Raw genomic sequence first — 14,946 nt, 5'->3', positions numbered from 1 at the left:
AATTCAAATTTATACTCTCTTAATCTCAATCTCTTTCTTCTGATATAAATGTTATTCGTGTCTGCACTCGCAATTAGTTTAGATAAACATCAGCAACTCAATTTTAAATTAAAAATCACAATGCATATCATTCATTTGAATAAATAAACAAACCCGCACAAGCTATATATGACAAAAAAATCAATTTACCCTCCGTTTTTTCAGCGAGCAGTTAACGCCGCACCGCCATCTGTCGGGGAGCCTGCGCAGCTCCCTGCAGCTAACGCAGTTCAGCCATCATCACCATCAGCAGCACAATCCACCCCTGCACAGACATGAACCAGCGGCCTCGTGCTGCCAGGCAGCAGCACCGTCAACCCCGACGATCAACAACTGCCACCACTACACAGTGCCGCGCGGCTGCGCCCTTCATCCACCGCGGTGAGTAAAGTCACTATCCGCCTTATCGTCCCACCCGCGCCTCTATATATACATCCCTCTCCTCTGCACCGCTGCACCTCTGCAGCGCGACGACCGTGTGACTGCGCGTCTATATCATGTGGCTTATACGGACCAGAGGGTTAAATGGAATTTCTCGTCGAGGATTGTATTAAGAGTCCGCGCCGCGTGATATCTGCGGTGCTGCTTTTACGGGGGCTGTTTGCAGCGCTGCGCTGCAGGTCGTTAATCTCTGCCTCTGTCCTTTTATTGCGTTTTTATGCCGCGAGAACGTCGAATTTGAATTCACGCCGTGGAGTTCTGCCAATGCGGCTTATTCTGACGAAATAGTTTCGAGAGAAGAAAATACAGGATAAACACGTAGTAAACTGTATATAGGATAAATCGTTGATGTATCTGTTTGTTTTTCCCAACGTTCGCTTTTTTTCCACGGTTAGGCCCTTTTATTTTATCCACACACACACACACACACCTGTCATTATTTATCATCTTTCGGCTGAAAGCGTGCAGCTGCACATCGCCGCACGGGCTTATCTCTCGCGCTACGCGTCTCTCTCTCTCTCTCTCTCTCTCTCTCTCTCTCTCTCTCTCTCTCAGACTGCCGCGACGGAGAAAAATTTATCAACGCCATATAATATTGATTTTCAACTCGAACGGCAACCTAATAAACTCGAAACTTCCGAAATATCTCAATTCGAACTGTGCCGGTACATAAATATACCTATACACTGCACGTGAAATATACGGGATGAAGTTTGTTTGAGAAAAAGTCGCTGCCCCGTATATACGTGGGAATTATGCGAATGTTTGTTGTATGTGTATGTGTGTTGCTCTGCGAATTCTGAATATACCAGAATTTATTGGAATTAGTCGAGCGGCGAGCGTAACGACGCGTGTCCTCCATAACTCCGCGTTATGGATTCAATAAAGGATGATATGTGTATCAATTTGCCGTTTATATTCTTTCCCCAGCGCGGATCTATCCGCGGAAATGTTTGGAAATGTACAGTGTGTGTATTGATTTGCGCGAGATCATAAGTCTAAAAGATTTAGAAAAGCTGCTCTCTCGACGTTCGCGTGTTCGATTTGAAATGACGCTTTCGTGTACGATCAGCCGATGAATTCTATAGCTGCCTGCGCGAATTAATACTTCAAACATGCCATCAAATGAAACACTGTGTTTGGGAAAATCCGCTCGTCACGTTACGATCGTTGTTGTCCTAGATTTCATCGATGCGTTATGTTGCAACGACGTTTTGATTCGGAATATTGTTTACGCGAAAATCATTCCAATCACGTCAATCTCACGTGTTTTCGGATAAAATAAAAATTATGAATAAATCTATCTATAGACTCTTGCTTTCGAGCTCGGCTCCTTCCCTCTCACGTCTCTCCTCGGTTATAAAGTAACCCGCTAGGATTTTCCAGCAAAAGCTAAACTCTCAATATTCCAGGGGTTTTTCAGAGACGACGGCGGCTCTCTCGCCACGTGACATCAAGCGCAGCACTGTAGGGGTGCGTGCGTTGCAATTTGCGCAGTACGGCTTATATATATATATATATATATATATATATATATATAAAGGTGGATTTTAATGGGTAGCCATATTGCGCTTGAGCCGCTGCACGTGTGTGTGAGTCGCTTTCGTCTCGTTCTTTTCCGCCGCCGCGACGACGACAAAGCAGTCAATTTTGGACGGCCATTTACGTTGCGCAATATATAGCCTTTGTCGGAAATAAGATTTTGCCGTGTATTGTTATGGCTTTACCCGAGGCTTTTTTGTAGATTTATCGATTTCGCGATAATCCTATTCATCGTTCGTAGCTTCTTCGGGAGCTTACAAATGTCACGTCACTTGCACTTCAAAACCGTCATTAATTCGAATTCCAAACGACCGACGAATTTCCTCCGAGAGAGAAGTCGCGCGCAGATGTGCACACCTTTTTCCCTCCTACTCGAATCTTTTTCTATCATTTACCTATCTCTCTCCTTTCGAGTTATCCGATTATCTTTTCCTTTTTGCCGCGTCTTTCGCCGCGCGATCTTTTTCATTTCCACGGGGCGGCCAACGATTTTTCAAGCGCCGCGACGAAGTTAATGAGGGAATCTCGGGAAAGAAATGGGCAACGAAGAGAGCGAGGATGAACTGTTTTTATCGTCAACGCGTCTATTTATTCGCAAGATTACTCTCGAGAGGCATTGTTGACTTTGATAAAGCGTTTTATGGGCATCTCTGCGCGAGTGTTTCAGCGTATGCTAATGACGCCGCGATAGTCGTTTATATAACGGAATTCCTCGCTAAAACTGTCGTATATTTTTAACGCCAGGTCTTTAGAAGCCAATAAAACGCGATGTTATAAAGCCAGTTTATAAATCCAACGAATCGAAAAAGGTGAAGCTGATATATTGAAATGAATTTTACCGTATTATACGTACGCGTTACAGAAATAGTATATTGTGTACCAAGGGCGTAAAGTGGGCTTTTTTAGGCCGAGTGTGCGGCTCGTAAACGCCCTCGCCTTCGGCTCGGGCTAACTCGCCTTGACTCGTACTGCAAAATCCACGAGGCCAAAAAGCCCACTTAGCCCTTGGTGCACACCATATTTTATGTAACGCGCGGACGTATTTTCGCGTTTTTTCGTACGTGTTAAGAGGGACTGATGTGACTATTTTTTGACACGGCAACCGTGCTCTTGTCTTGTTCAAACATTATATAAAATTCAAATTCATTTTTGTTTTTTTTTGTAAATAAATAATTGATTTTAACAGTACCGAATTTATAATGAGAAAATTGGAAAAAAATGAAATAAAGTATTATGTAAAGGGTTTTAATGAAAAAATAAGAAATTTCGACAATGTTAATTTATATTTAGTTATAAATTATATATTGTTCAAGAACATAACAGTGTACATTTTTGTACATTTTTTATTTAATAATAAATAATGCACATTTATCAAAATCAACTTTTTTTTTAAATTACAAAAAAAAAATTTTGCGGGCAATAAAGGCCATTATTGCCCGCTGTTTGAATATGCGGGCAATAAAGGTTTTTATTGCCCGCTAAAATAACTTTTTTGCCCGCCGGTCAAAAAAGAGTCACTTTAGTCCCTATTAATAGGTACAAAAGACGCGAAAATCGTTCGCGTGTTACATAAAAACCTTTAGGAATAATAAAGCCGAAGTATATTTGTATTTCAGACTTCGCGAGGCTTACTTTATAGGCGCCAGAGAAATCGCGGCGATAATGAAAATTGATGAGCGCACTCCATTTCATATCGACAGTTTTAATTCCATGCTGCACGTACGTCCGTACGGGGGGAAATAAAAGCAAGGAGTTTTCTATCACTGGCTTGAATCGTAAAATGCTGGTCGACCAGGTAGGCGTCTTCCACGTGAATTTATATCGGTCTGAACATTTATCTGGGTAATTGGATAGTTCGCGCCATTCCTGGCAATTCCAGATAGGGCTGGCTAGCAATTTAGATAAATTTCTATCAAACGCGCGGTTCTCGGTAACATAAGCTATGGTAGCGCGCCATTCACTCTACTCGCAAATTCCACTTGAAGAGGCATACGAGCTGCTGTTGCTGCGTTAGATGATCTGCGTCGGTGTCTATCAAAGCACGATTATATAAATTTCGCTTTCGTAATGCACTGCGTTCGCGAGTGTATCGAGTAAAAGCAAACATGATCATCATACCTGCTAATTCTACAATCAAATTGTTCGTGCACAGCCGTAAACGAGATTCGAAGAATCGTCTCCCAGAACCCCGCCTTCCAAACTAAACAATCCAGGCCCTTCATACGCCCGCGCCGCCAAGCCGAAACAAAGGCTCCTCAGTAGTCTACTTCTCGAAACTGCAATCGCTGAACCTTACTCCCGCGGCCAAAGGGAAGAAAGAAGCCGCCGCTGCCCCGATATTTTCAAAACTCCCTAGCGCGTGACGACGCTGCTCCTCCATAGCTTTCGCGTGCCGCCGCCGGAAGACCATATCCCCCGACTCTGAGAGAGAGGTGCCGCGAGGCGTCTCAACGCCATAAATAAGCCGAGCTCAGGCCATAGATCTCCAAGGCCGCGACTCGTTCTATTCGTCGGACTTTATACGCCGAGAGCGCTGTCGACACACCGTAAAGTCCTGTTTAACCGCCGCCCCGGTCTCTTCTCTCGCTCGCTCGCGGCTGTGTGTAAAAAGGACGAGGAGTTAGGGGGTCACGAGCTAATCGGCCTCGCGGGGATCGACGCGCCGTGTAAAAACATCTCGAGCGGGTTATACAACACTTTTTACAGTTTTCCAGCCGCGCGCGCGCGCACGCGAGGATTATACGAGCGGAAAGAGTGCGGCGCGGAGGATGAGACGACGCGCGACCGACATCGACTTTTTGCGACGCGATAGAGCTGATGTCCGGTGCTGTCGGCTTTTCTGCGGGAATTCCCGCTTTATCGGGATTAGACTGACAGCTGCTGCGCGATGATTTTATATGCTTTATGGTGCTTGCTTTGGATGCTGGAGGAATGCTGTAAATGAATATATAGGCGCAGTCTGTTATCAGTGTTATTCCTACTCTGAAAAAGACAGGGTGTAATTATTATTTTCCTCTTATTCTTTCGTTATTATCACGGGATTATCAACCCCTTTAAAGCAAAGTTTTACGCTCGCGAGCCCAATGCAAATATAACGGTTTGCTAACTTGCTACAAAACTGTCTTTGTTGCTGTGCTTGCTGCTCGGGTTCCTCATGTTGTATTACAACTTCAGTATACTGATTCGAAATACACAGCAACTCCATATACGAAAAGCCAAAATACGTAAATCCTCCAACCGCATTTATCAATATTGCAGCACGCCAAGCTCACTCGCGTTTGATCCTGACGCGAAAAAGTGCCTCCACGACAGCTTTTTTACACGTATAATGTATATAGCTTCACCCTGCACGCCACGAGAGAGCAGGAAACGCGTGGCCCAGGTCGGGAAGGCTTTCTGATTTACAACGTCTTTATCCAGAGCTCCTACTCGAGCCCTTGCAGCGCGTCGCTTTTCTCCGAGGCGACGTCTTTGCAGTTGGCTCGCTCGCTCTTATCCTTGACTTTGATCTTTGAAGCAAACTTATAACGAGGGGTGTTTATTGCTGTGATTTTAATTCTGCGACGTTGCACGAAGGCCATTCGGTTGCGTTGATTATAGGGGCTGCTTTGGTTTGGGGGTTTCTGATAACGGGGGAGCTTTACCGTTTAATCGCGCGTGTTTTCTTAAAAAAATACCTGCCAGTCTGACGGTGCAGTGCGAGCGTGCGGTGAATCAGTTTCAGTATAGTATTGTAAGAACAGCTTATTGGACTGGACTTTCCCCGTCGACTCATTGTTTTGGCTTTTTCTGTTTCCCCAATCTCAATTTTCGCGCCGAGCCTAGATATAGCAGTGTGGTCCTTTCTTGGATCTGCTCGAGCCGGTCATGCTATAACTGCTTCAGTCTATTATGATTACGGTCCTACTTGTCTTTGGCAGTTTGCTTATCTTATAAGTCCACGAACCGTTAAAAAATTCAAAAGTCAAAGCAAAATTCATCCAACGCCGAACTGAGAAAATGTTCAGCCCGCTCGAATCTCGTTTCGATGTGTTGCGCAAAGCTGGCAGGACTATAGCCACGCACCTACTATTAACCAAATATAGCCAAGATAAATCAAGAGTGTAACCATGTACTCGGAGAGGGTCTGCAGCTTTCAGCGTTGAAACCCCGAATATTTTATGCAGGGGGTAACGATATGAAGACTTTAATGCGGACTCGAAGCTGCGGCTCTATCCGACTGCAGTGGGGGGAAGATAATTATGATCGAGCCTAGTTGTTATACCTCCCTCCAACGACTGCACGACGCGATGAACTAGTATATTTTCGGTAATGGCTGGGCGGCGCAATTAAACTTTGACTTTTATAGTTTTGACGAGAGCTTTTGCAATGGCTTCTTCGTGGAAATTCAGGCATTTTCGATTTTCGGGGTGTGAATAATCGTTACGGTCCTGCCGCATGCATTATACATCTCCACAAAGACACAACGTTACTGTCTGCCGCAAACGAAGCGTCTCTTCAACAGTAGCCAATGAAATGCGGTATACATAAATAATCAACAGCATTTTGCAATGAATAACCTCGACGAATAAAAATTTCAACCGCGATTATACAATCCCTTGCTTCCGTACTTCATACATTTCTCACCGGTTTTGCGGAAAAACTTGCGCGCGATATCCCATTACCGCACCGGCGTAAAACCTATACAATTTCTCTCTGCAACCCGATCCACCCCCACACACACAATATACATCCTAGCCACATTTAGGAAGCTTAGTCGTGCGAAGCTCTAGCTCCTATAAGCTTATTCGCGCGCGCTCTCCAAGGCATACACGCCGCGCCGGCTCCGTTTACCAATCTGCCGACGCTGTGTGTCGTGCCTCGGACTTTAATTAAGCCATTATCGATACCCATCCGCGGAGAATTTCGTCCTCCAGAGAGAAGGAATGTGTTTGCGCTCGTGTCCTGGGGATATCGAGACGGCGCGCGAAAGCTCGCGTATATATTAGCTTGGCTTGCTTGCGTGTCGCGGGGAGATAACTAATATCTATATGTCTGCTGCCGCTGTCGTAGAGTTGCGTTGCGGAGAGTTTATATGCTGCGGTGGTCGTTTTATAATCCGTGATTTCTATTCGGTAAAAAATATCCCAATCAAGATACAGTCGGTCACTCTTTATTTTCCAAACTGTCCATTAGCACGCCCTGCGCGTCGATGATGCCATCGCAGCTCGTCTCACCAATAAAGCCGTGGTGTAAGGCACGTCAGCAAACGATATAGCCTGCACTATAGCTCTTATCGGAAGCCGTTAGACACTGTCGCCGCTATGATAGGGTGTACACACTACTGAGTCAGTGCACATACAATAAAGGTTCCTCGGTCACTTTGGCTCCGTTTTTCGCGACTAAATACGAGTAGTAACCGCACAACAAGTTTGCTTTACTTCGGCTCTCGCTAAATGAAACATGAAATCTTTCGAGTTATGACCACCTCCTGTTCATAACTATACTATGCCGCTACGAAAAAACTTTTTTCATTTCGTCATGTATAAAGTCTCTTGGAAGTCGAGACCGCCTATAAAAAAATCTTGATAAATAAAGTTTTTTCCTCTTGGCGTGTAAATTATTATTTTTTAATATTTGCGCCGCGGAGAACGTCTCTGATTCAAGTTTTTCGCTCTTTCATCAAAATTTTCGCCGGGACGGGTGGTAGTAAAAACTTGCGAGCTTGATTCGACACACTTTCGAATTTTTCATCAAGTCCAAATCTAGGGAAGCGAGCGCGAGTAGACCAGCGTCATTTAGAGAGACCCTCGCCGCTTATCGAATCAGCTCTATCTCATTTCCTTCCTCGTCATGATACACCGTCCGCGAAGAAGAAGAAAAAAGCGGCCACGAAGAGCAGCTACACACATATATAGGTCGTCGAGCTTGAGACATCGCTTCCCGCATCCGCTAACTCGTGATAATAGATCGCCCGGAGAGCCGAGAGAATGAGAAAATAAAGAAAGGTGGAGCTTCGCGAGTTGGAAGCACACCAAATGTAAAAGCTTCTTAACCCTCGTCGTTGCCGGTGACCTGCTTCGGACGGCGAGTCGTTGTCGCATGTTCATCCTGATTTTCCGAGTCTGTGCGGAGCTTCTTCTTGGGTATTGTACCTATGGACTCTCAGCTGCGGGGCTTTTCGAGTATATATTTTTTTTTTTCGTAGAGTTTGATGCCCGTATTTTTTGGGTCGAGACAATACGAGGAGTTCTGAAGACGGAGAGAAAAATATAACGTCAACTCGTATCGTGAAAAAAGCACGACTGGTTTAGCATACGCGATAAAACTTTTCAATTTGCTTTTGCAGTGAAAAAAGGATGCTCGGCGCGCAATTTATAAAGATCGGCTTCGACATTACTCTCGCCCGATGACTACTCAGAGTCCTTTGTTCTCGGCTCCCCCTGTACAGGCCTCAATCGCATTACATCCGAATGAAGAAATGTCGTCCCCTTCATTGGAGCATCACACCCTCGGCGTAATCGTAAAATCAATTTTTCATCGCGACCTTTACAGACTGCGGCCGAGTATACAGAGTAAAATGTAAAATTCTCATGTGTTCGATAAACTCCTTTAAAACAAAACTTGAAATGCAAATAAAAATTCAATCGATAAAGGCAACCCAGTACAGCGGTCTATACATTAAAAATCCTCTTTGACAATCAAACAAAAAGAGAGAATAACAACCATATACTATACTCGCTCTCGCAGATTTCGGAAAATCAGAGGTCATCGCACGCGAGTTAACGAGCCTCGTTAAAATCCGGCGTCGAGGGATATACACACGCGCTCCGCTCGCTCGCGGCATTTTTCTCCTTGGCGCTGGCGATATCTTTTCCGCTTTCTGCGCATCCCCACTACGGTGCAAGGGGTGAGTGTACGCGCACGGAGCGGAGAGATATATACCAGGCATATAGACGGCTGCTCGCGCGCGGGGGTGGCGGTGCATCGGCCGGGAGCCGCTGGTGGGGAGAAGCTTGATTGGCTGTAGAGGCAGGCGGAAGCAGGGGGGATTGCGAATTTCTTTGTTTCTTTACTGCGAGAAAATTATATTATTGTTCGAGTATTTTTGGATTATTCGATTCACCTACTGCACGAAGCTCGCGATTTCCGCAGTGACTGATTTTTCATTTCCATATTAATTTAATTTCGGTAAAAATGACGTCAATTTTTCATTTGGCAAGTGACGTCTGTCTTACGACTTTGATAGAGCTGCTCGAACAAAGATCCAGGCATTCTTCATTTCGAAACCGAAAAGCAAAAAAATACAGAGAGAGAGAGAGAGAGAGAGAGAGAGAGAGAGAGAGAGAGAGAGAGAGAGAGAGAGAGAGAGAGAGAGAGAGAGAGAGAGAGAGAGCGAGCGAGCGAGCGAAAAATCAGCGGTATGCGAAGACCCGAGTATTTTCCTCGGTTCACCGCGCACTGTATACATGCACACGTACGCACAGGGTTGCGTTTACACATATAGCGAAGATTATCCACAGTCAGGTGGAGCATTGCCACAATAGCTCGCAAAGAGCAGAAGCTACGGCGGTGCGTGTGTTTTTACCGCGGAAAAAGAGGCGCGCACAAAGAAAGCCAGCTACGCGAGAGCACGAAATATCGCGCTGTGGCGTAAAAGTTATCCGGCTTCGTCGGGTCGTATTAGCTAAAACGCCGGATAAGGCTCGAGTCGATTGCATTATTCCGTTTGTAAGAAAATGTAAAATTTGCGTCCGACCGAATCCGGATGTTTCTACTGTTTCCCCTTATTTTTTCATTCAATGAAAACTCCGTAGCTGCTAATACGTCTTGTAACCGAGATCTCGAAAACCAAAGGCTGCAACCAAACAAACCGTAGACAGTGACCCCAGCAAGCGCAGCAACCGCAACACCAACAGAGAGTGAGCCCTCGGTCTTACACCAAGATGCGCCCGGTACGTGTACATATAGCAGAAGTCGTATACTGTATACGCGGACGCATATACACAGTGCCGCGAATCCTCCCTCCTCGCGGGTCTACCCGCCGACAGACAAACGTGCGGGTGGTGCGCGCGGGCTTGCGCCTCGCGGCTCGTCAGGGGAGGGCGGCGCTCGCGCTAGAAGCGCCAGCAGCAGACGCCAGCCAGTCGTGCCCTCGCCGCGCTTCAGGCTGGCCAACTCTGCCGGTCCCGGTCCCGGTGTTGTCTCGCTTACTACCTACCCCCGTATAGACTTAGTGTGGTGTATATAGGCGTAGTAAAAGGCGCTTTCCCTCATACCGGTGTCGCGACTCTGTAACTTTTCTCTTTTTTTCACCAACGTCGTATACGATCGGACAGTCGCGCCGGTCGAAATGATCGCATAGACTAGTGCACAGAGGAGAGCCACGTGCGGGTGTGCTTCCGACGACGCCGGTGTGGCGTCATCGACCTTTCTAGGAGAAGACGCTGCTGCTGCTGTGCCGGCCTTATCGATTACCGCAGCTCCTGCGGAATTCACCGGCTAGAGAGCTAGCGTGCAGCGTCTGAGCCGGGGCTGCGCTTCGGCGAGTTTACGAAGCGCCGCGCGGCCCGGATGGGGTGGTGCTGCGCTCCTACTGCCGGTATAGTGTGGTATATGTGCGATGGGCTGCGAGGCAATGTGCGTTTGCCGGTGCTGCGGGGGAGCGTGAGATTTTCTGTTTTTTCATCGTTCGATTTCGAGTCACGCACGGGCGAATGGGTTTTACCGGGGTGTTGATTTTTTCATTCTTCGGGTGGAAAATTTAAAATTGAATCGCGAGTATAGGGAAACGATGTTCGTGTGCGTGAAAATTGCTTACGTACTGCAGACTTTATCCCACCGTAAACTTGCCTTTCCGATTAAAAAAAAAACACAGCTTAATCGATAATCTTCTCGATAAAAATAAGTGCACTCACCGCCTCGCGCCCCTGTATATCGCGAATCAAATCTCTCTCTCTCTCTCTCTCTCTCTCTCTCTCTCTCTCTCTCTCTCGTGCGATGCATACAAAAAAGAACTGATTACCCTCCCCGGCGTCGCTCATCTCGAGGGAAATAACAGCTAAGTGAATTCGCGCGTTTTGCTGCCAGAAAAATAAGCCCTCGAGCTGTTTACTTTCATTAGAGAGAGGTAGAGCTGCGAGCCGTGGGCTTTATAAGCGCATTGCCGTGTTCCGCTTATTTTCGCGCTCGTATGCATTGGATGAAGCTGTGCGAGCGTTATTGCCGGGTTCATCGATTTGTATACGTACGCGCGCGTTGAACGGCCGCGTGATATTCCAGCGGCTCTTCCTCTGCACAGTTATAGTCGATGTATTTTTAAACGGACGTTTGTTGCTCTATGTGTATTGTGTTATGCAGGCTTTGTTTGTCTGCGATTCGTCACCTGTGCATTTTATAGTATTGGAATTTTTTGCAATTGAATATATTATTTGTTTATTAAAAAAGTTTGGCGAAGCTTCATTTGAGATAGAGTCATATTCGTCCCCCAGTCGATGCGTGGAACGACGTTAATTAAAAGCTCCATCCGCGTTCGTTGTTGTACGCGTGCGCGTAGGTCACTAATGGAGCTTCAATCTGACGAAGAAAAGATCAAACGCTGTTCGCAAGCTCTTTCCCGAGTAACGCGATCCTATGCATCCTCGTCGTGGCTGCGAGTATAATTGCATTTCTGCGGGCTTTGACTCGACGCTGCCCTTGTAAATGTGATCGTGTCTGCTTTTCCTTTCGGGGAGAAAAAAAAACAAGACCGATTGACTATACAGGAAGAAAGTGTTCTAGCTGTCGAATGCAAGATACCGAAGGGACGACGCGAGAATACGGCACATCAGCTGCAGAATAAATGCTAATAGATTTGGGTGTCAGTACCACTTGCAAGGGTCTCCCTTATTCAGCCGACTATTGAACTTCGCGCGAGGGACGAGTGCCGTCTATTGTACGGAATAGCACAGATAGTAATAAGAATTAAATCTTTGAAATTCAAGTAACACGTATAATTCGCACACACGGCTATATTATTCATCAAAATTTTCAAAAACGATTGCTCGAGCCGGGAGCGAAGTTCGATCGGAATAATAATCCTAAAACCAAATTTCCCTACTCCCTCTTTTTTCAAACGCGAAATTCGCCGACAGCAATTGCCACCGTCGACTCGGTCGTCCCGCATATGCATGAGGCTGTACTGTAAAATGCCCCGCGGCCTCAGTCGCGCCAATTGTGTCTAGCTTTTCGTGCACCTGTTTTCACTTTTTATTTATACCAAGGGCTTTGGATGAATGCGCGAGATTTCATCTTGAAAAGAGCTATGTTGCGTGAAAACTTCATAAAAGCATCGAGAGAGGGAAGTGGATGTTTGCCCGCGAGGATTTTCGTTGGGGGTTGCGATTGTATCGTGCGAGTTGTGCGGAATCATCGATTCGGCGAAATCATTGCGAAATAAAAGTGATTTCGTTAAAATTTATTGAATTACATAAAAGCATTAGTTCGTTCAGTATATTTATAAGTTAATGTAATCATTTTAATTGCAACGAAAGAAAATACATTTCGAAATAGATAAAATTACACGAGTCCGAATCCGAATCAGACTTTGCACACGGAACCATACAATCCGCAATAAAACTCCTCCATCAGCTAAGGCAAGCAATGGCTTACGGCAGCAGCAGCAGCAGAAAGTAGCTTCGTCTCGCGAATCAAACTGTAACGAAAAAAAAAACTTCAGCAGAAAAAACGGGGGAAAAATCAAACACCACACGAGCGATCGATGCCATGGCTGAAGATCCGAGTCGGCTGCGGCAAGAACCTCGTGAGCCCCGGGAGGCGTCGCCGCTGAAGAAGAGGAAGAGGCGGGCGTAGTATTAGTAGTATAGTGCCGCGAATCGATTCTCGATTTTCGGGGGAATGCCATTGTTGCACGGATAGTATAGTGCGCTCGAAAGGACGGGAAAGTGCTCAGGTGCAGTTGCGTCATATCTATGTGCTCGTTAGCCGGCAGCGCCGCCACATCCACCACAATGTTCACCTGCCTCTGGAATTTCTTGGACTGGTAAGACTCTTCGACATAAAATTGATTTCATAGCATTATTCGGTGCTAATTGGAAAATTCTCTCGGTGGATTATTATACTAATCCATCGGACGATTTATAATCCCTCCGGCAGAACTTTTATATTTAATACCGCAAATTTCGTTACACACCAAACTTTGTTCCTCCGATAATCCTTTCGAGCTGAGCCGCGTCAACTCGAAAGCTAAATCCTCTCCTCGCTCTCTCACTACCCGTACGAGGACAGGATCCATTTTCCCAAAGTGCTTTTGCACTCCGTCGTTATTACTTGCAACAAACTCGGGCCGAAAAATACATCTTCCAAACGTCGTTGCCGCGCGCGACCGCATAGTTGAGAAAACCTTCGCAGAAGGGAACCCGTCACGGCTCGCATAATAAGAATCGACTCCCTGGAAAAAAACAGAGCAAACTACCCTTCCGCCAGAGCTCGGAAAAAAGCCGTACGGAGTAAAGCTTGCAGAGGCACCGGGCGACGTACGGCACCAGGGCGAAGCCTATAAAAGCGCAGCTGTGAGCTTGAAAACCTTTTAAAACTGGATTAATTTATTGAGCGATGCGTATCTTGGAAAGTGGAGAATTCCGTACACAGATTTAGGGGGATTATGTTTGCGTGTGTGCGTCTGATTATTATCAATAAATTTTGCATCTCTTGCAAAATTGCACACAAGATTGTTAAAGAGCAAAGGATAGGATCAAAGAAAAACTGCATCCCTCTCAGCTCAATGAACCTCTGCAAGCTCGCGGCGCCTGGAAAAGCGAAATTTAAGCACAATAACCACCCGGTACACACACATTCTCCTTTCACCGGCCAAGAAAACGCGTCGTCGAGATAACGAGCGAGCCTCCTCTCGCTGATGCTTCTTGCGCGAACCACTTTGAGCTCCACATTCGCCCGGTGCATGCATAAACTTCTTCTCTCTGTATGTCTCTCAAGCCTTTCCGAGAGAGACTCGAGCGAACTATAATAACACGCGCGTAGGTATGCAATGCGCGCAATAATGACTTTTCTCTTTCTCTCACTCGAAAAAGTGCGACCGTGCTTTTCTTGACCGGCTTAATTGCGCTGATTTTTTACGAGTGCGTCGAGAGTTGATTATACCGCGGGGGAGAGATATGAGATAGGGGGGAAAAGTATAGTCGCGTGTTGCCGAGTTGTTGAAGTTAATTCTCGGAAGGAGAAAGAACGTCGCCCGCTCGCTGTATGGTTTGCTTCAGCGAGTATGGGATATTTGTTTGTTCGGTAGTTGGCTCTGGTGCGTCCATTTGAGCCTACTGCTGCAGGTAAACTCGCTTTGACGGTTGAAAATTCGCGCTGATTGGTGGTGCACGTTCCAGCTGTTTGAGCGATCGATCGCTATTTGACTCATTTGACCGGGTGTATGTTTGCCCAAAATATAGCACCGCGTTTTGCTCGATATCTGATCAATTTTTGCGTGAATCCACAATCGAATCTCTGACGCTGGAATCGTTTTAAATGTTGTACATTAAGCGCGAAAGCGATCGACTATCCGTTGCTGCATTATATATCCCATGCATATCTGGTACGCTTGCGCATGTGAACGAATTAATAATCACGCGCTTTTATCGTTGTACGCTTTATATCTGCGTGATAAGCCTGCATTGAAACGAATTAATCGCAGCCCCGAAAATTAATTTGTCCGGCTTCACGTTGCGCGCACGAAGGAAGTTAATTGTCGCTTTGCCAGCGATCGATGCGATGCTGCTTCTGGCGCATTTGGTCCTCGGACCACGTATACAGGGAACGTAGGGTATTATTGCAGAAGAGAGCAGAGCGAGCGCATTGTCTTCCTTATCAGCAATATGCGTGTGCATATGCGGAGCATGTTCTCGATTGGACCGAACCGTTTTAAGGTCGAATGTACTT

At 46.1% G+C, this 14,946-nt stretch overlaps 1 protein-coding gene across 15 annotated transcripts in view; it reads left to right on the top strand.

Moving 5' to 3' along the window:
• Positions 1–14,946, top strand: part of LOC100117488 — a 153,041-nt gene that overhangs the window by 57,541 nt on the left and 80,554 nt on the right. For 14 of the 15 annotated variants that reach the window (XR_004345221.1, XR_004226997.2, XR_004226998.2 and 11 more), the window contains one exon: positions 205–420. Coding sequence is in view for 9 of the 15 variants with exons in the window: in XM_031925790.2 (XP_031781650.1) it covers positions 205–420 (216 nt within the window). In the remaining 6 variants the exon portion in view is untranslated. Of the gene's footprint in view, positions 1–204; positions 421–10,150; positions 10,604–12,718; positions 13,043–14,946 lie in introns of those variants that run through there. The other variant, XM_016984339.2, reaches the window with a different exon arrangement.

This window comes from Nasonia vitripennis (genome assembly GCF_009193385.2).
Source record: "Nasonia vitripennis strain AsymCx chromosome 3 unlocalized genomic scaffold, Nvit_psr_1.1 chr3_random0004, whole genome shotgun sequence".
Lineage (NCBI taxonomy): Eukaryota > Metazoa > Arthropoda > Insecta > Hymenoptera > Pteromalidae > Nasonia > Nasonia vitripennis.
This window is presented reverse-complemented; position numbering and strand designations above follow the sequence as displayed.